Source organism: Lampetra planeri, chromosome 73 (genome assembly GCF_965212315.1).
Source record: "Lampetra planeri chromosome 73, kcLamPlan1.2.h2, whole genome shotgun sequence".
Taxonomy (NCBI): Eukaryota; Metazoa; Chordata; class Hyperoartia; order Petromyzontiformes; family Petromyzontidae; genus Lampetra; species Lampetra planeri.
The window spans coordinates 912,977-932,231 of NC_136178.1; the positions used below are offsets into that span (position 1 = coordinate 912,977).

At 53.7% G+C, this 19,255-nt stretch overlaps 1 protein-coding gene across 1 annotated transcript in view; it reads right to left on the bottom strand.

Annotated features, from left to right (window-relative positions):
- Nucleotides 1-7,032: 7,032 nt before the first annotated feature.
- Nucleotides 7,033-19,255, bottom strand: part of RP2 (RP2 activator of ARL3 GTPase) — a 41,889-nt gene continuing 29,666 nt past the window's right edge. Inside the window, exons 5-7 of the mRNA XM_078620586.1 lie at nucleotides 13,924-14,038; nucleotides 12,851-12,939; nucleotides 7,033-11,007 (exon numbers count right to left, since the gene is read on the bottom strand). Of these exons, the coding sequence (XP_078476712.1) occupies nucleotides 10,924-11,007; nucleotides 12,851-12,939; nucleotides 13,924-14,038 (288 nt within the window). The 3' untranslated portion in view covers nucleotides 7,033-10,923. The remainder of the gene's footprint in view (nucleotides 11,008-12,850; nucleotides 12,940-13,923; nucleotides 14,039-19,255) is intronic.

The following is a 19,255-nucleotide window of genomic DNA, read 5'->3' on the forward strand; positions in this document are numbered from 1 at the left end:
TTGACTCGGGGAATGGGATGCCTCCGCCTGATCCTCACATGCCTCTGACTGACCCGCTCCCAGGTGCCTCGGAATTGACGGCCTCCGAACGCCAGCAGTCAGATCCCCGGAGCACGTGCAGATCTGGGGAACTCGGTCCGAGCCTTCCAGGACTACCTGGGCCGCCTGTCGGACAAGCATGCCCTGTCTCGTACGACGGACCGGCAAAGCGGACTCGCGCTAAATTGCGCCACTTCTCGTGACGTGCGGCCAGATCCCCCAGGTTGCCCGTGTTTGAGCAGCCCCCTTTGACTGTCCGGATGTCCCGCTTCTCCTGGACGTGTGGGGTCGCGGGCACGGGTCACTGGACGGTGTGATGTCGTTTTTTCTTTTTTTTCGACATTGTACATATGTTCATGGTGTTGAGTGTTGGAGGGTTGGGTTATCTATTGGGGCATTCGGTTGTTGTTAATTGTTGTTATTGTTGTTACGGGGCACACACACGGTTCTGCTTTTTGATGTATTCTTAATTGAATAGGGGGGTTTTTGCAGCCGGGTCGGCTGCGAGCTATGCGGGGGGGGGGGGGGGGTGATGTAGAGGTGTTACGTACCGGGGTGTAACAAGCCATTACGTTGCGGTGTCTACATCACGGTCCGTGCGTGGGGTGTCTACATCAACGTCCGCATACAGCCCCGCCCCTCGGGGGGGGGGGGGGCAGTTGGGTATATAAGGCGGTGCACGAGAGAGTTCGAAGCAGTTGTTGGAGCAGAAGAGCCGTTGAAGACTGAAAACCAGCTAGCTCACCACTCACTCAGCCACTCACTCAGCCACTCACTCACTCAGTCACTCACTACTCACTCACTTACTCAGTTACTCAACACTCACTCACCCACTCACCTACTAAGAGTACCAGCTAGCTAGCCCTGGGACTACTACCCTGACTTGCTGCTCTTGTAAGAGCCGAGCAGGGCAAGCCAGGGGCGACCTCAGAGCAGCGAGGTCTGTGTCCTTGTGAGGGCCAGGCTCGTGTGGCTGAGGGTCGGACCTGAGCCGAAGCTGGGCCAGGTAAGTTAACCTCTATAGCATGGTCTGGGTTAGAGGGGTGTAGTAGGAGCTAACGGGGAAACGTTAGCCGAGGGACACTGCCTCGGATAGACCGGGTGAAGGGGCCGTAACCCCTTCCAGTTTTAGGGTGCGCTAGGCCTCGGCAAAGTAAGGTAATTTACCCTTTTTACCGGGTAAAAGGGTAAAGGTAAAAGGTAAAGGTGTCGACATGCCAAGGGGTAAGGTAAAGGGTAGGGTAAAGGTAGCTCGGAAGAATTACCCGGTAGGGTAAAGGTAGCACGAAGTATTACCCGGTAAATACGGTACCTTGTTTACCGCTAAAAACTTGGCTTCCATTTAATAAGTAATATTTAAAACAAACTTGAAAAAAAACACGCTTTTATTAAATGTACTAGTAATGGCAAAGCTCCAGGACTCCAGGAAGTGGCCCCGAAGCTTGCCATAGCGTAAGGGGCCGTGGTGGTTTACAGCCAATGTCAGTTGAGCGTGGAGAATTAGAGCCAAGCCGAAACATAACATGTAAAAATAATGTTAAAATTATTTTTTTTAAATGATAGAATATAGTATTGTCATCAGTATGACATAAGTATACCAAGTTTGCAGTCGATACCACATTAGGAAGTGGGTAAAAATTGAGTTACAAGATTTGAAAATACGATGACGACAACAACAACAATGACAACAACGACAACAAGCGTGTAAAATTGGAATCATCGAGAGTATTCTATATGAATAAAGCGCTCTACCCAGCATTTACCGCTATAAACCTTGTTCATGTGTAGTTCCCCAGTAATTACCCTGTAATCGGGTAATTTTTATGGGGTAAGGGTAAAGGTAGGCTCGTTGCTTTTTCCTTTACCTTACCTGTGAAAGGGTAAAATGTAAGGGTAGAGTGATTGTATTGTGGTAAGGTAAAAGGTAGAGTAAAGGTAGGCTCGTTGTTTTTACCTTTTAACTTTTACCTTACCTTGGCGAGGCCTAGGGTGCGCTACGTACTGTATAGTACCCATCCGTTAATAAATACGTGTTGCCTCCGTCAACGTCTCCTGCGCTACTTACGCCGTTACAACTGTACCGACGTGTTTGCGCTCGCCCGTGCGCGTTGCGCGAATCTTGTCATCGTTAGTTCGCCGCTGCGCCCGGTGCTCGCGGTCGCGTGCGTATTTACTTGGCGTGTTTTACGCCATAGGGGGGTTGACGTGGCGGCGATCGCATTAAGGGGTCGGCGTGCTGCGTGATTGGGGGCGAGGGGGCCGAGAGGGGGAGACTGCGAGGGAGCTGCTGCTGCAGTAACCTCATGACCTGCGTCAGCGCTCGAGCAGCAGCAGCGGCGCCATTCTTAGCGCGCGGCACGTGGTGGGCAACAAGTACGGGTGGCCGCGCGTGCCCGCAGCCCCCGCAGCGCGAGTGGTGGTGTACGCGGGGCGGGGTGTGTGGGGGGGTAACGCGAGTGGTGGTGTAAGCGGGGCGGGGTGTGTGGGGGGGGTAACGCGAGTGGTGGTGTACGCGGGGCGGGGTGTGTGGGGGGGGTAACGCGAGTGGTGGTGTACGCGGGGCGGGGTGTGTGGGGGGGGGTAACGCGAGGCAGTGGGGAGGCGGCAACCACTCGCCATGCCCCACAGAGAGGAGGCTGCTGGCGCGGGGAGGACGATCACCCGATGGGCGGCAGCCCCCACACTAGCACCTGATACATTGAACCGAGTGCGTCAGTGTGTGTGTCAGCGTGTGTGTGTCAGTGTGTGTGTGTGTCAGTGTGTGTGTGTCAGTGTGTGTGTCAGTGTGTGTGCATGTCAGTGTGTGTGTGTCAGTGTGTGTGTCTCAGTGTGTGTGTCAGTCTCTGCTTTATTGACCTGGTCAAGGCCTATGATACCATCAGTAGGACTGGGCTCTGGGTTGTTCTTCGTGCTTTCGGAGTCCCTGACCCTCTGCTCACGATCATTAAGGACCTTCATAATGGTGAGCGGGCCCGGGTAAAACTACGTGGCCGGGAGTCGGAGCCTTTCCCTGTACACCTTGGGGTGCGACAGGGATGTCCTCTGGCTCCCACATTATTTAACATCTATTTCGACTGCGTAGTTCGTGAAGCCTTCAATAGCTGTACCGGGGGAATTACCATTTGGTACAGATATAATGGGAGGCTGATCGACGCCCGGGTGCGATCAAGGGATGGCTCCCTATTGATCAACCACGTTATGTATGCCGATGATTTGGTAATAGCTGCTCATTCAGAAGAGGAGTTGGAGACGCTGCTGCTGAGACTGGAGTGTGCCACTAAGAGGTGGGGCCTTACCATCAGCCCCACCAAAACTAAGCACCTGCCTGGGTATTTTGTACCATCGGGCACTCCACCCCCACAACTCCCAATCGGTGATGGGGCAGTTGTGGAGAGAGTGGAGAGTTTCCCATACCTGGGCAGTGTGCTTATGACCGGCTCCAGTTTATCAGCAGAGGTCTCACTCCGAATCAGTCGAGCGGCAATATCTTTTCATCGGTTGCGTAACGCTGTGTGGAAGCTACCTGGTCTGTCACTCCGCACGAAGCTTCAGGTCTTCTCGGCCACGGTCATTCCCTCCCTTCTCTACGCTTGCGAAACGTGGACCCCCCTAGTGGAGCATCTTCGCCGGTTGGAAACATTTAGGCTGGCCTGCCTACGATCCATCCTGGGTTTAACCAGGCTGGATTGTGTGAGGAGCTCACAAGTCCTTGAAAGATCTGGGCAAAGTCCCATCAGTGAGCTCCTCCAGCAGGCAAGGCTGCGTTGGCTGGGTCATGTAGCCCGCATGCCCAGCCACCGCATGCCTAAACAGCTTTTGTTCGGCCGGATCGAGGGGGCTAAACGGGCGCGGCACGGGCTAGAGAAGAGATGGAGTGATGTGGTACAGGAGGATGTGGAGCTGAGTGGACTTGCCGATGACTAGTACCAGCGGTGTCAAGATCGGCCTCAGTGGAGGAGGCTCGTGAAGGACGCTACTGGGCAGTTGGAGGCAGTCGCCCTCCAACAACAACGGAGGGCGGAGGAGCGACGCTCACAACAACGAGCGGAGCACCGGGTGGCTAAAGCACAGCAAGTTGGCACAGTAGGGGGCACAGGTGGTGCATCAGCCAGTCATCTCGGTCATCTCGGTCAGTCGACCCGTGGCACCTGGGTCTGCCCCGTGACCTCCTGCCAGCGGGCGTTCGACACTTCACGTGGCCTCAGGGTGCACATGGCCTGGCACAAGCATCGTGGTGACGTCACCGCCACTTAGTGGCGAATGGCAGTTGTTGTTGTTGTTGTGTCAGTGTGTGTGCATGTCAGTGTGTGTCAGTGTGTGTGTCAGTGTGTGTGTCAGTGTGTGTGTCTCAGTGTCTCAGTTTATCAGCAGAGGTCTCACTCCGAATCAGTCGAGCGGCAATACCTTTTCATCGGTTGCGTAACGCTGTGTGGAAGCTACCTGGTCTGTCGCTCCGCACGAAGCTTCAGGTCTTCTCGGCCACGGTCATTCCCTCCCTTCTCTACGCTTGCGAAACGTGGACCCCCCTAGTGGAGCATCTTCGCCGGTTGGAAACATTTAGGCTGGCCTGCCTACGATCCATCCTGGGTTTAACCAGGCTGGATTGTGTGAGGAGCTCACAAGTCCTTGAAAGATCTGGGCAAAGTCCCATCAGTGAGCTCCTCCGGCAGGCAAGGCTGCGTTGGCTGGGTCATGTAGCCCGCATGCCCAGCCACCGCATGCCTAAACAGCTTTTGTTCGGCCGGATCGAGGGGGCTAAACGGGCGCGGCACGGGCTAGAGAAGAGATGGAGTGATGTGGTACAGGAGGACGTGGAGCTGAGTGGACTTGCCGATGACTGGTACCAGCGGTGTCAAGATCGGCCTCAGTGGAGGAGGCTCGTGAAGGACGCTACTGGGCAGTTGGAGGCAGTCGCCCTCCAACAACAACGGAGGGCGGAGGAGCGACGCTCACAACGAGCGGAGCGCCGGGTGGCTAAAGCACCGCAAGTTGGTACAGTAGGGGGCACAGGTGGTGCATCAGCCAGTCATCTCGGTCATCTCGGTCAGTCGACCCGTGGCACCTGGGTCTGCCCCGTGACCTCCTGCCAGCGGGCGTTTAACACTTCCCGTGGCCTCAAGGTGCACTTGGCCTGGCACAAGCGTCGTGGTGACGTCACCGCCACTTAGTGGCGAATGGCGGTTGTTGTTGTGTGTGTCAGTGTGTGTGCATGTCAGTGTGTGTGTGTCAGTGTGTGTGTCTCAGTGTGTGTCAGTGTGTGTGTCAGTGTGTGTGTCAGTGTGTCTGCGTGTGTCCTGCCGGCGGGTTCGACACTTCACGTGGTAGCCTCAAGGTGCACATGGCCTGGCACAAGCGTCGTGGTGACGTCACCGCCACTTAGTGGCGAATGGCGGTTGTTGTTGTTGTGTGCGTGTCGGTGTGGCCATGCTCCACCCCGGCTGGTCGGTTGACACGTGACGGGGGTGGAGTTGGCCCCTCACAGTGGTGGTGGTGGCGAGTTGGGGGGTGCCGGGCGTTTGCCGAAGTTCGTCGGGCCTACAACAGCGGTGCGACGTGCACTGATCAGAACGTGAAGAGCGTCACGCACGAGGGAGTTTCGGGGTCTCCGACGCGGCCGTCGTGAGCCTCCTGAGAGACGCGGCCAGACCCAGGGATTGAACCCAGCGGCCTCCAGCAGGAGATGGTGGTTGACACTCACGACGCTGCTGATGATGACGCTGATGATAACGCTGCTGATGACGCTGTTGATGATGACACTGCTGATGACGCTGCTGATGATGACACTGCTGATGACGCTGCTGATGATGGCGACGCTGTTGATGACGCTGCTGATGACGACGCTGATGATGGCGAAGCTGCCGATGATGACGCCGATGATGATGACGACGCTGCTGATGACGCTGATGATGACGACGCTGATGATGACGCTGCCGATGACGACGCTGCTGCTGATGATGACGCTGATGATGACGCTGCTGATCTTCTTGATTCTTTCGGTGAAGTCACGTAGAATGGAAATAATAAAAATAAAACATAATAAAATAATTCTCACGACGTTTCGGCCACAACGCAAGCAGCCGTCCTCAGGTGAAGAACAGGTCTGTCGAGAAGACAGAGTCTGAATGACAACCTCAGGCTTGGAGCGTCTTTTTTAAGCTGCCGGGTTGGAGGGGGGAAGAGCGCCTTGACAAAATAATTTGCATATCAAGAGGAATTTAGCATATTTATGGGAAATGCAGATATGCGATTAGTACTACTTGTGAAATGCGTAGGAGGTTTGGCGAGGGGTTTAAAGTCATTATGCCCGTGCATTATGCAGGATTAGCAGCATCAAAGGGAGGGGGGAGGGGTAGCATTAATAAAGAGAAGGAATGTTAATAGTATGTATCTGCAGTAACTAAACCACCACGTAAACAACTAAAGTATAAACTACATAGTATCATCAGTATACTAAATATACTCTTCAATAAGCTGAGCTACTAACAGTAAGTAATACATTACAATTCTACGTCGCAAAAAATATAATATGCTTCCAGCTAAACTTTATTCTCTTACATCACACGGGTATACCCCGTACTATATACTGCCATAGATAAACCCAACATTAAATTATATACTGTATCATTATAATACACCACTCTATACCTTATACATTGTAATATTACACTATGTATTATTCTACCTACCCTACTGTATATCACACTGCTGTATATTCACTATACAATTACGATACTATATATTACTTTTTACATTGTATTAAACATTACAATTGTATACTATTTATTATTATTATACAATCTGCTATACACTATACCATTGACCGTCGCGTGAAATATACTAAGAGGAAGCAACGAAATATGGCAATGGGAGAGTGGTGATAGGAAACTTGCAGCGGAGCAAAGAATCCATTCCCTGCGGAGAATACAAGATATATAGTCAATGCCAGTGAGTGGACTGTGGTCTGAAAGTCACCGTAAACGTGAACACAATAAGTTAAGATCCGAAATGGTTTATTACGTCCTTCCAATGATTGCTGAGCCAGAATCCATCTTCTCGGTTGAAATTGTCTCTGTGTTTGTATATGTGGATCGCCTCATGAACGAATCTCTCATGGTAGCCAGATGGCTTGCAGAGAACCTCTGTCTTGGAGAAGTCAATATCATGTGAGCCCACTGAATTGTAACAGTGATCTGCCACGGCTGAGGTGTTTGTCCTACCATGTTTCAAGTCTGCTTTATGTTCACGGATGCGGTCCGAGACATGTCGTTTGGTTTCTCCAATGTAACTGCTACCACAGAGGCAACTTAGTTTGTAGACGCCAGGGTACTGTATGTCTGGAACCACATCTTTTACAGACGGGACCAGATCACGGATTTTATGTACTGTGTTGAATCGGACCTGGATCTTGTGTTTTATCAGGATTTTGGAGATCTTTTTTGTGACCCCAGCAATGTAGGGTAAGGTGATGGTCTTGAAAGGCTCCTCAACAGGATCCTTCTTGATGGTTGGAGTGATGGCTTTGCGGATTGTATAGTCGGAGTAACCATTAGCCTTAAGAGCTTGGCGTACGTGTTTGAGTTCACTGGCAATGTGTTTCTGTTTGGAGATGCATTGGGCTCTATGGTATAGAGTCTTGATGAGGCAATTCTTCTGGGATGGATGGTGGTGGGAATCTGGTTTTAGGTAAGCATCCATATGGGTGGCTTTCCTGTAGACAGAGTGGCTCATTGAACAATCAGGTCTCCTTTAAATTAGGACATCCAAAAAGGGTAGCTTGCCATCTTTTTCGACTTCCATGGTGAATCTGATGGCTGGGTGTATGGAATTGATGTGGTCGAGGAATTGGTCTAGAGCAGGCCGGCCATGTGGTCAGATGACAAAAGTGTCATCTACGTACCTCTTCCATAAGGTCGGGTGTAGAGTGGCAGTCTGGATGGCGTCAGTCTCAAATTTCTCCATGAAAACGTTGGCTACAACCGGAGATAGGGGGGAGCCCATTGGGGTGCCCTCAGTTTGTTTGTAGAAAGTTCCATTCCAGGTGAAGTATGTATTGGTTAAGCAGTGTCTCACCAGGGGGGGGGGGGGGTACCCCAATATCCAGTCCTTGATGAACCAAGTCTTCAATGATTGCGATGGTGTCAGGTACAGGAACTTTGGTGAATAAGGAAACCACATCAAAACTGACAAGCAGGTCGTCTGGGGACAGGGAAATTCCCTTGATTGTCGATACCAGGTCAGTAGAGTTTAGTACCGCAGAGGTGGTTTTTCCAGTGAAAGGCCGTAGGATTTCAGACAAAAAACAATGGGACGAAGAGGTGTATCTTCTTTATGTATCTTTGGCAAGCCATATAATCTTGGTGGCCTGGCTGCAGAAGGTTTCAACGAGAACTGTTTGGTTTGATCAATTAATGCGGTTGAATCAGAAATGATTTTGTTGGTTTTAATGACGAGGCTGTTGGTGGGGTCTCTTTTTATTTTTGTATAGCTGCTATCGTTGAGTAGTTCTTGAATTTTGTTGTTGTATTCTATTTTGTCCATGATGACAGTGGCATTGCCTTTGTCGGCTGAGAGGATGACAATGTCATCCCTCTTTTTTAATTGAGCTAATTCAAAACGCTCATCTTTGCTGATATTGCTAGCTGGCATCTTAGCGTTTTTGAGGGTTGCAGCGATTTCAGATCTTGCTACATCTGCAGCGATGTGACTCAGGCCCTTGAGAGCCACATCTACTCGGGCAATGATATCATTAACTGCTATGTGTCTAGGTGTGACTGCAAAGTTTAGTCCTTTAGCTAAAACGGATTTCAGACCATCCGAAATAGAACTGTTACTGCGATTAATTACGACTTTGTTAACGTCTAGCTTTTCAGTGTGTGGGTGCGGTCTCTTGTTTGAGAGGCGGTTGAATTTGGAAATCAAGTTGTCCTTACATTTGGTCGACATAGCGGCAGCTGAAGAGGCAGTCATTTTGTCTACATGTTCCCAATCCGATGTAGACATTGTTGCAGTCAAAGATAAGTGTGATTTGTAGAGTGTCTTGTCTAACTGATCTAGATCGGTGCGCGTAAGTCTGATTTTCTCTGAGATAAGAGCTAAGCTAGTTCTAGACAGAATTCGATTAGCATTAGAAGAAGTTACAGCAACAGAGGTTAGTGTAAATGCGATTGGTATTACCTTAGAGTCGCGGCATCTCTTTATTAATGCTACCCCTACCCCCTCCCTTTGATGCTGCTAATCCTGCATAATGCACGGGCATAATGACTTTAAACCCCTCGCCAAACCTCCTACGCATTTCACAAGTAGTACTAATCGTATATCTGCATTTCCCATAAATATGCTAAATTCCTCTTGATATGCAAATTCTTTTGTCAAGACGCTCTCCCCCCCTCCAACCCTGCTTAAAAAAGACGCTCCAAGCCTGGGGTTGTCATTCAGACTCTGTCTTCCCAACAGACCTGTTCTCCACCTGAGGACTGCTGCTTGCATTGTGGCCGAAACGACGTGAGAATTATTGTATTATTAATATTTTTGTTATTTAATTATTTCCATTCTACGTGACTTTACCGAAAGAACCAAGAAGATGAATCCCTGCAGTCACGAAAGCTTTAAATCGAGACGCTGCTGCTGCTGACGCTGCTGCCGATGACGCTGCAGCTGACGCTGCTGGCTAACTGAGTGCCACGCGTCGCTCACCGCAGCGGGGAGAGGGGCCTCACCAACTCCGCCTCTCCACGCGAGGCCTGGCACAAACACACTCACAGCTGTGTGCGTGTTTCAAGCAAACATCTTTAAAAAATATTAACAACGACGACGACGACACTACCACTACGACGACTATGACAAACCACGGCCGATTCCAATCAGATATTCGGTCAAATATCTAAACGTGGCGGGAGGGGGCACATCCAGAAATTGGTCCCTTCTTTTGGGGGGGGGGGGGGGCGACGATAAAAACTTTGGCGAGACACAAAACTCGTCGTGCCGAAGGACACCCACCACCCCCTAGTGGGCGGGACAGACACAGAGAGACAGAGACAGAGAGAGACAGAGAGAGACAGAGAGAGAGACAGAGACACAGAGAGAGAGAGAGACAGAGAGACACAGAGAGAGACACAGAGAGAGAGACACAGAGAGAGAGAGACAGAGACAGAGAGAGACACAGAGAGAGAGAGACAGAGAGAGACACACAGAGAGACAGAGAGACACAGAGAGAGAGAGACAGAGAGAGACAGAGAGTGACACAGAGAGACACAGAGAGAGACACAGAGAGACAGAAACAGAGAGAAAGACAGAGAGACAGATTTAGAGTCGTCTTCTCTCTCGTCGTGTGCGTCTGTCTGAGAGGGGCGGCCTCTGTCTGAGCCTGCTCCGTCTCAGCCTGACATCTGTCTGAGAGGGGCGGCCTCTGTCTGAGCCTGCTCTGTCTCAGCCTCACATCTGTCTGGCTGCCTCTGTCTGAGCCTGCTCCGTCTCAGCCTGACATCTGTCTGAGAGGGGCTGCCTCTGTCTGAGCCTGCTCTGTCTCAGCCTCACATCTGTCTGGCTGCCTCTGTCTGAGCCTGCTCCGTCTCAGCCTGACATCTGTCTGAGAGGGGCTGGCCTCTGTCTGAGCCTGCTCTGTTTCAGCCTGACATCTGTCTGAGAGGGGCTGCCTCTGTCTGTGCCTGCTCCGTCTCAGCCTGACATCTGTCTGAGAGGGGCTGAACTCTGTCTGTGCCTGCTCCGTCTCAGCCTGACATCTGTCTGAGAGGGGCTGCCTCTGTCTGTGCCTGCTCCGTCTCAGCCTGACATCTGTCTGAGAGGGGCTGGCCTCTGTCTGAGCCTGCTCCGTCTCAGCCTGACATCTGTCTGAGAGGGGCTGCCTCTGTCTGTGCCTGCTCCGTCTCAGCCTGACATCTGCATGTCGGCAAAGTTGTAGAATGAGTCGACATCCTGGGAGGCCGTGTCCACACTCGCTGAGACAAACACCTGGGGGCAGACAGGGAGACACGGGGTGTCAGTGTGTGTGTCAGTGTGTGTGTCAGTGTGTTTGTCAGTGTCAGTGTGTGTGTGTCAGTGTGTGTGTCAGTAGTGGAGAGAGTGGAGAGTTTCCCATACCTGGGCAGTGTGCTTATGACCGGCTGCAGTTTATCAGCAGAGGTCTCACTCCGAATCAGTCGAGCGGCAATATCTTTTCATCGGTAGCGTAACGCTGTGTAGAAGCTACCTGGTCTGTCACTCCGCACGAAGCTTCAGGTCTTCTCGGCCACGGTCATTCCCTCCCTTCTCTACGCTTGCGAAACGTGGACCCCCCTAGTGGAGCATCTTCGCCGGTTGGAAACATTTAGGCTGGCCTGCCTACGATCCATCCTGGGTTTAACCAGGCTGGATTGTGTGAGGAGCTCACAAGTCCTTGAAAGATCTGGGCAAAGTCCCATCAGTGAGCTCCTCCGGCAGGCAAGGCTGCGTTGGCTGGGTCATGTAGCCCGCATGCCCAGCCACCGCATGCCTAAACAGCTTTTGTTCGGCCGGATCGAGGGGGCTAAACGGGCGCGGCACGGGCTAGAGAAGAGATGGAGTGATGTGGTACAGGAGGACGTGGAGCTGAGTGGACTTGCCGATGACTGGTACCAGCGGTGTTAAGATCGGCCTCAGTGGAAGAGGCTCGTGAAGGACGCTACTGGGCAGTTGGAGGCAGTCGCCCTCCAACAACAACGGAGGGCGGAGGAGCGACGCTCACAACAACGAGCGGAGCGACGGGTGGCTAAAGCACAGCAAGTTGGTACAGTAGGGGGCACAGGTGGTGCATCAGCCAGTCATCTCGGTCATCTCGGTCAGTCGACCCGTGGCACTTGGGTCTGTCCCGTGACCTCCTGCCAGCGGGCGTTCGACACTTCACGTGGCCTCAAGGTGCACATGGCCTGGCACAAGCGTCGTGGTGACGTCACCGCCACTTAGTGGCGAATGGCGGTTGTTGTTGTTGTTGTGTATGTAGATGTGTGTGTCACTGTGTGTGTGTAGAGCTGTGTGTGTGTAGAGCTGTGTGAGTGTATGTAGATGTGTGTGTCACTGTGTGAGTGTAGGGGTGTGTGTCACACTGTGTGTATGTAGATGTGTGTGTGTAGAAGTGTGTGTGTGTGTAGAGCTGTGTGTGTGTGTAGAGCTGTGTGTGTGTGTGTATGTAGGGGTGTGTGTCACTGTGTATGTAGGGGTGTGTGTCACTGTGTGTGTATGTAGATGTGTGTGTGTGTGTGTGTATGTAGGGGTGTGTGTGTGTATGTAGAAGTGTGTGTGTGTCACTGTGTGTAGGTAGATGTGTGTGTCACTGTGTGTATGTATAGGTGTGTGTGTGTCACTGTGTGCATGTAGATGTGTGTGTCACTGTGTGTGTGTGTGTATGTAGAAGTGTGTGTGTATGTAGATGTGTGTGTGTGTCACTGTGTGTGTATGTAGATGTGTGTGTGTGTGTCACTGTGTGTGTATGTAGAAGTGTGTGTGTGTATGTAGATGTGTGTGTGTCACTGTGGGTGTGTGTGTATGTAGGGGTGTGTGTCACTGTGTGTGTGTGTCACTGTGTGTATGTAGGTGTGTGTGTATGTAGGGGTGTGTGTCATTGTGTGTATGTAGGGGTGTGTGTGTGTGTGTGTATGTAGGGGTGTGTGTGTGTGTATGTAGAAGTGTGTGTGTGTATGTAGAAGTGTGTGTGTGTGTATGTAGAAGTGTGTGTGTGTCACTGTGTGTGTGTATGTAGAAGTGTGTGTGTGTGTGTGTATGTAGAAGTGTGTGTGTCACTGTGTGTGTGTATGTAGGGGTGTGTGTGTGTGCGTGTCACCGGCGTGGTGGGAGTGAAGAGAGTTTTCACGACGCTGTTGGTGCTCTCCACAGCTCCGTCCCCATTCAGCTCCAGGCCAATCACAGGGCCTGGCGGGACATCGTCACCATCGTCATCATCATCACCATCATCACCATCACCATCGTCACCATCGTCACCATCATCATCACCATCACCATAATCACCATCATCATCATCACCATCACCATCACCACCATCACCACCATCATCATCATCATCACCATCACCACCATCACCATCACCATCATCACCATCACCATCATCACCATTCAGCTCCAGGCCAATCACAGGGCCTGGCGGGACATCGTCACCATTACCACCATCATCATCATCACCATCATCGTCATCACCACCATCACCATCGTCATCATCATCACCATCATCACCATCACCACCATCATCACCATCATCATCACCATCGTCATCATCATCACCATCATCACCATCGTCATCATCACCACCATCATCACCATCACCACCATCATCACCATCATCATCACCATCGTCACCATCATCACCATCATCACCATTGTCATCACCATCACCACCATCAGCGTAATCACCGTCATCATCGCCATCATCGTCATCATCATCACCATCATCACCATCACCACCATCACCACCATCATCACCATTGTCATCATCATCACCATCACCACCATCATCACCATCATCATCACCACCATCACCACCAGCATCATCATCGTCACCATCACCATCATCATCGTCACCATCATCACCATCATCACCATCACCACCATCATCACCATCATCATCACCATGGTGTGTGGGTGAGTGGTGTGTAAGTGAGTGGTGTGTGGTGAGTGGTGTGTGGGTGAGTGGTGTGGTGGTGAGTGAGTGGTGTGTGTGTGGTGAGTGGTGTGTGGGTGAGTGGTGTGTGGGTGAGTGGTGTGGTGGTGAGTGAGTGGTGTGTGGGTGAGTGGTGTGTGGTGAGTGGTGTGTGGGTGAGTGGTGTGTGGGTGAGTGGTGTGGTGTGTGGGTGAGTGGTGTGTGGGTGAGTGGTGTGTGGGTGAGTGGTGTGGTGAGCTCACCCTTCTGTAGGTGAGTGGTGAGGTGAGCGGCGCGCTCCCTGAACACGCGTTCAGCGTCGTCGCTTTTCATCGCCACCTCCTTCGTCTGCACCAGCACCAAGCCCCGAGACACCATCTGTGGCACGCAGCGCGGTGGTGAGACTGTGGGTCTCTGTGTGGTGAGTCTGTGGGTGTCTGTGGTGAGTCTGTGGGTCTGTGTGGTGAGTCTGTGGGTCTCTGTGTGGTGAGTCTGTGGGTGTCTGTGGTGAGTCTGTGGGTCTGTGTGGTGAGTCTGTGGGTCTCTGTGTGGTGAGTCTGTGGCACGCAGCGCGGTGGTGAGTCTGTGGGTCTCTGTGTGGTGAGTCTGGGGGTGTCTGCGTGATGAGTCTGTGGGTCTCTGTGTGGTGAGTCTGTGGATCTCTGTGTGAGTCTCCCCCCCTCCACACCTCGTCGACGAGTTTGCGTGCGTTGGCGGTGGCGTAGGGTCTCTGTGTGTGTCTCTGTGTGAGTCTGTGGGTCTCTGTGTGAGTCTCTGTGTGTGTCTGTGTGTCTCTGTGTGAGTCTCTGTGTGAGTCTCTGTGTGAGTCTGTGTGAGTCTGTGTGAGTCTGTGTGCATCTGTGGGTCTCTGTGTGAGTCTCTGTATGAGTCTCTGTGTGAGTCTCCCCCCTCCACACCTCGTCGACGAGTTTGCGTGCATTGGCGGTGGTGTAGGTCTCTGTGTGAGTCTCTGTGTGAGTCTCTGTGTGAGTCTCTGCGTGTGTCTCTGTGTGTGTCTCTGTGTGAGTCTCTGGGTGAGTCTCTGTGTGAGTCTCTGTGTAGGGGTGTTAGAGAGAGAGCCGTTATGCATGGCATCTTATGGGAAACAAACACAGTGGGCGGGGCTACGTGAGTGCACGGGGGGGGGTGCTCTCAACGACGTCCGCACCAGGCAGCCCGTGGCCCCACCCCTCAGCGGGGGTGGAGTATAAAGGGGGATGTGTCAGAGGGCTCGGGGCAGAATGTTAAAGCTAAACCAGTGAAGACCGAAAATCGTCTAGCTAGAGCCCTGGACTCCCCTGGGACGCCGCCCTTGTCAGGGCCACGCAGGACCGAGCCAGCGGCGTGGTCCCGAGAACCAGAGCTAGTGCTCTGGGACTCCGGGTACCGTAGCCCGACTTACCAGTGTCGGGCCAGACAGCCTCCCCTAGCCCGTTAGTGGAGGACTAGGAGGTAGGTCAGAGATAGCTAGCAGTGTATTCCCAGCTAGCCGGGTGAGGGGGCCAATACCCCCTCTAGTATTGTATGTCCACAGTTGTGACTACTTGTACGGAATAAATACGTGTGCCTCACCAACGGTGTCCAAGAGTCATCAACGGTACTTCATCTGGTGTCAGAACAACTACGAACATGGACACGCGCCGGACAGCTCGAGCCGGAGTACTGCAGGTGGAGGACACCGCTGAAATTGTCGAGCCCGAGACGGCTCAACAAGACATCGTGCAGCATTCTTACCGGGGCATCAGGATGAAGGGGAGCCGCCATCAGAAGGGCTGAGGCTGGCTCACGCGAGGCTGGCGGAGCTGCTTTACGCCGCTGCTGCCACACTCGAACACATCACGCGGCTGGGGGCTGGTGGACCACCACGGGGCGAGGAGAACCGACGTCCGATGCGCCTTCCCGCCATCTCAACGGATTCAAACTTTGAATCTCCCGCCATCGCCGCAGCAGCTGCTGAGGGCGTGGCCGGCCTGAACCTCGGGTCCAACATCGCTCTCGCTGGGGCTGCCGCATCACCGCCAGTGGAGGGAGCGTCATCACGGCTGCGACAGGCGATACCATCTGCCGTTCGCGCCGAAGCGCAGCCGAGTTACGGGGACAGCAGCCTGCGAGCTTCCATGGCGACCGCTGCGCTGCACCAACGGCTGCCTCCGCTCAAAGAGTTTGTTGGCGCGGAGGGCGACTGGGGCGGCTTCCAGCGACGCTTCCTCGCCCACCAAGAAATGGCACGGTGGTCGGATGCTGAGGCTCTCTGCGCGCTGCCGGCGCTCCTCGACAGCGACGCACTCGCCGCCCTTACATCGGCGCCGAGGGAGAAGCGCTCCACGCTACAGATGGCGCTGCAGTTGCTGGCCGGGGTCTACGGACCTTCAGCGGAATGCAGGCAGCAGTTTTACGATCGCCAGCGGGGTGCAAAGGAGTCGCCCCTGGCGTACAGGACGAGTCTCCTGGCACTGGCGAAGACGGCCTTCCCTCGAATGGACGACGACGGCGTGGACGCCATGGTCACAGAAAAAATCCTCCTGCTGGCAGACGACCTGGACATCGCCGTCGTTGCACAGGAGGACACGGAGATGAGTTCCCTCCAGGCTGCGCGGCTCCTCCACGCCAACCTGCTGTCACAGCGTCGGAAAGCTAGCAGGGCAGCGGCCGGGCGTGCGGTGGCTGCAGCCACCCTCCCGGCGGAGGAGGTTTACGCCGTCGACCGTCGACGGCAGCAGGGGACGGGAGCACGGTCGGGCCGGGATGGGTCGAGCCGCTTCGACCGTCCGTCATCGCCGCCGGCGCTCCCGCGTTGCTTCAACTGCGGCGTCCGGGGCCATGTCGCCTCGGGGTGCCGCTCTCCTCGGCAGCGCGGGACGACGCCTCGACAGGACGCCGGCCCTCCTCCTCCCAAGCTCCATCAACATAATCCGGCGAGTCGCGGCACCCCTCATGTTTGGCCCAAGCACACACTCGTCACACACTCGCACACCGCAACGAACGGGGGGCCGACATTGCGCTGCGACGGGCCAACACGCACCACTATGGGGACTCAAATCGAACCCAGGCAGTGGTCCATGTTGGCCCATCGCGTTGTGGCCGCGTCGTCGGGGTCGTCGGCCGTGGTGGGACACATTGACGGGGTGGAGGTACGCATCCTGGTCGATACGGGGGCATCGGCGACCATCATTTCCGAACTCATTTACAATATTCTACCTGTCCAGAGCCGTCCTTTACTGCCGGTTAACGTCCCATTCTATGCTGCTAACGGGGGCTCTCTTGGCATCATTGGACAGATTCGAGCGCAAATTTGTATCGGGGATATCAAATTGTCGGGCCCGATTTTTGTTTCCTCCTCGCTGGCGGTTCCGTGCCTGCTGGGGACGGACTTCTTGGGCAAAATGCCGATTCGTATTTTAATAGACCAGGGATGCATTGAGCTCCCGTCGGGACGACGCATGGCGTTCCTGCCTTCCCCTACTGCGGCTCGGACGGCGTTCGTAACAGTACCAGCGTTCGTCGTTAAAACAGTTCGTGTGCCGCCGGGAGCTCAAATGTTGGTGCCTCTAAAACTTCGTCGGCCCTTCGCTGAGGGCATTGGGGACCAGGGAATTCTGCTGGGACCATCTAGGGCCGGGGTTAGTGGACCTCATTTGATTCCGGCCCAGACCGTCGTAAGAGGGGACGGGGACCCTTTCATCGCGGTCCTCAATGTGGGGTCGCAGACAGTGGTAGTTCCTCAAGGGACGGTGCTTGCTCACGCGACGCCGGTGCCCTGCGAGGAACCTGTTGCGAATCATGTCAGCACTGCTCCCCGGCCGCACCCACATTCAGACAGCGATGGAGGGTGGCTCGATGCGCTTTGTGCGGGATCGACGGACCTGTCAAATTCAGAGCGCCAACAGCTTAGAACGCTACTGCGGGAATTTTCCGACGTTTTCAGTCGGGACAAATACGATTTGGGTTGCACTCATCTGCTGCGTCACCATATTGACACAGGTGACAGCGCGCCAATACGCCAGAATCCGTTTCGGTTAAGTGCCGCCGAAAAGGACCATGTCAAATCGGCTATTGATGACATGTTAGCCGCCGACATCATTTCTCCTTCCACCAGCCCTTGGGGAACGCCGATCGTCCTGGTTAAAAAGCAGGACGGCTCATTGCGGTTTTGCGTTGATTTTCGGCGCCTTAACAAAATTTCGGTTGCCGACGCATACCCGCTCCCACGGATGGACGAATCGCTGGACGCCTTGGCGGGAGCGCGATTCTTCTCCACACTGGATTTACTTTCGGGATTCTGGCAGCTTCCTCTGGATGATGATTCAAAGCCTAAAACTGCTTTCCGTACACCGCACGGCCTGTTCCAATTCAACCAGTTGCCGATGGGCTTACACTCAGCGCCGGCAACTTTCCAGAGTTTGATGGAATTGGTTTTGGCTGGATTGCAATGGGAGTCGTGCCTGATTTATTTGGATGACGTTATCGTCTTTAGTAAAACTTTTGACGAACATCTCCAGAGGTTGCGGGCGGTTTTCCTAAAGATGCGGGCTGCTAATTTGAAATTCAAACCCCAAAAATGTCATTTGTTATGCGATTCGGTGCGTTATTTGGGGCACATCGTGGGGCGCTCAGGTATTGCTACCGATCCCGCCAAAACGCAGTGTGTCAGCTCCTGGCCGACTCCCACCTCGGTGGGAGAGGTCAGGAGTTTCATTGGCTTCGCGTCGTATTACCGACGGTTCGTCGCTGATTTTGCGACGATTGCCAAACCCCTACACGCTTTAACATCAAAAGGGGTTCGGTTCCACTGGGGTCAGGAGGAGGAGGCTGCTTTCTGCTCCCTTCGGGACGCCCTGGTAATAGCTCCTCCCTTGATTTACCCCGATTTTTCGGAACCATTTTTGCTCGACACCGATGCGAGCAACACGGGTATTGGGGGCGTGCTTTCCCAGGTGGTTGACGGCGTGGAACGGGTGGTTGCGTACGGCAGTCGGGTGTTGTCTCCAGCGGAGCAAAGATATTGTGTCACCCGTAGGGAACTGTTGGCAATTGTCTATTTCATCCAACAGTATCGCCCATATCTGTACGGTCGGCATTTCACCGTCCGCACAGATCATGCGGCACTGCAGTACGCCCTGCGAGTTCAACAGCCATCGGGACAATTGTCCCGATGGTTGGAGATCCTCCAGGATTTTGATTTCGAAACCACCTACCATAAGGGCGTTCGCCACACCAACGCGGACGCTCTGTCGCGCATGCCAACCACCTCCGAATGTGCATGCCTCCTGGGGTCGGGACGTTGCAAGCCAGCAGGGGACATGCCGGTTCCGGTCCTGGCGGCCGCCGCCGATGACGAAACATTGCTTCCAAATTCTATCGCACAACACGGAAAAGATTCCCTGCTGGGTTTGCCTGTTAATGAATGGGGGCGCCTCCAGATGGAGGATACCTCCCTCCTCGCGTCGCGTCGTCGCGCCGGGGAGGCGGGGCGGGGGACGGGTGATGCCGACGCATGGGAAATGCACGCGGGGTTGCTGATGCATTGGGACGGGAAATCCCATCGACACCGGCTGGTGGTCCCTTCTGGGTTACGGGGTAGGGTGGTGTGGGCTG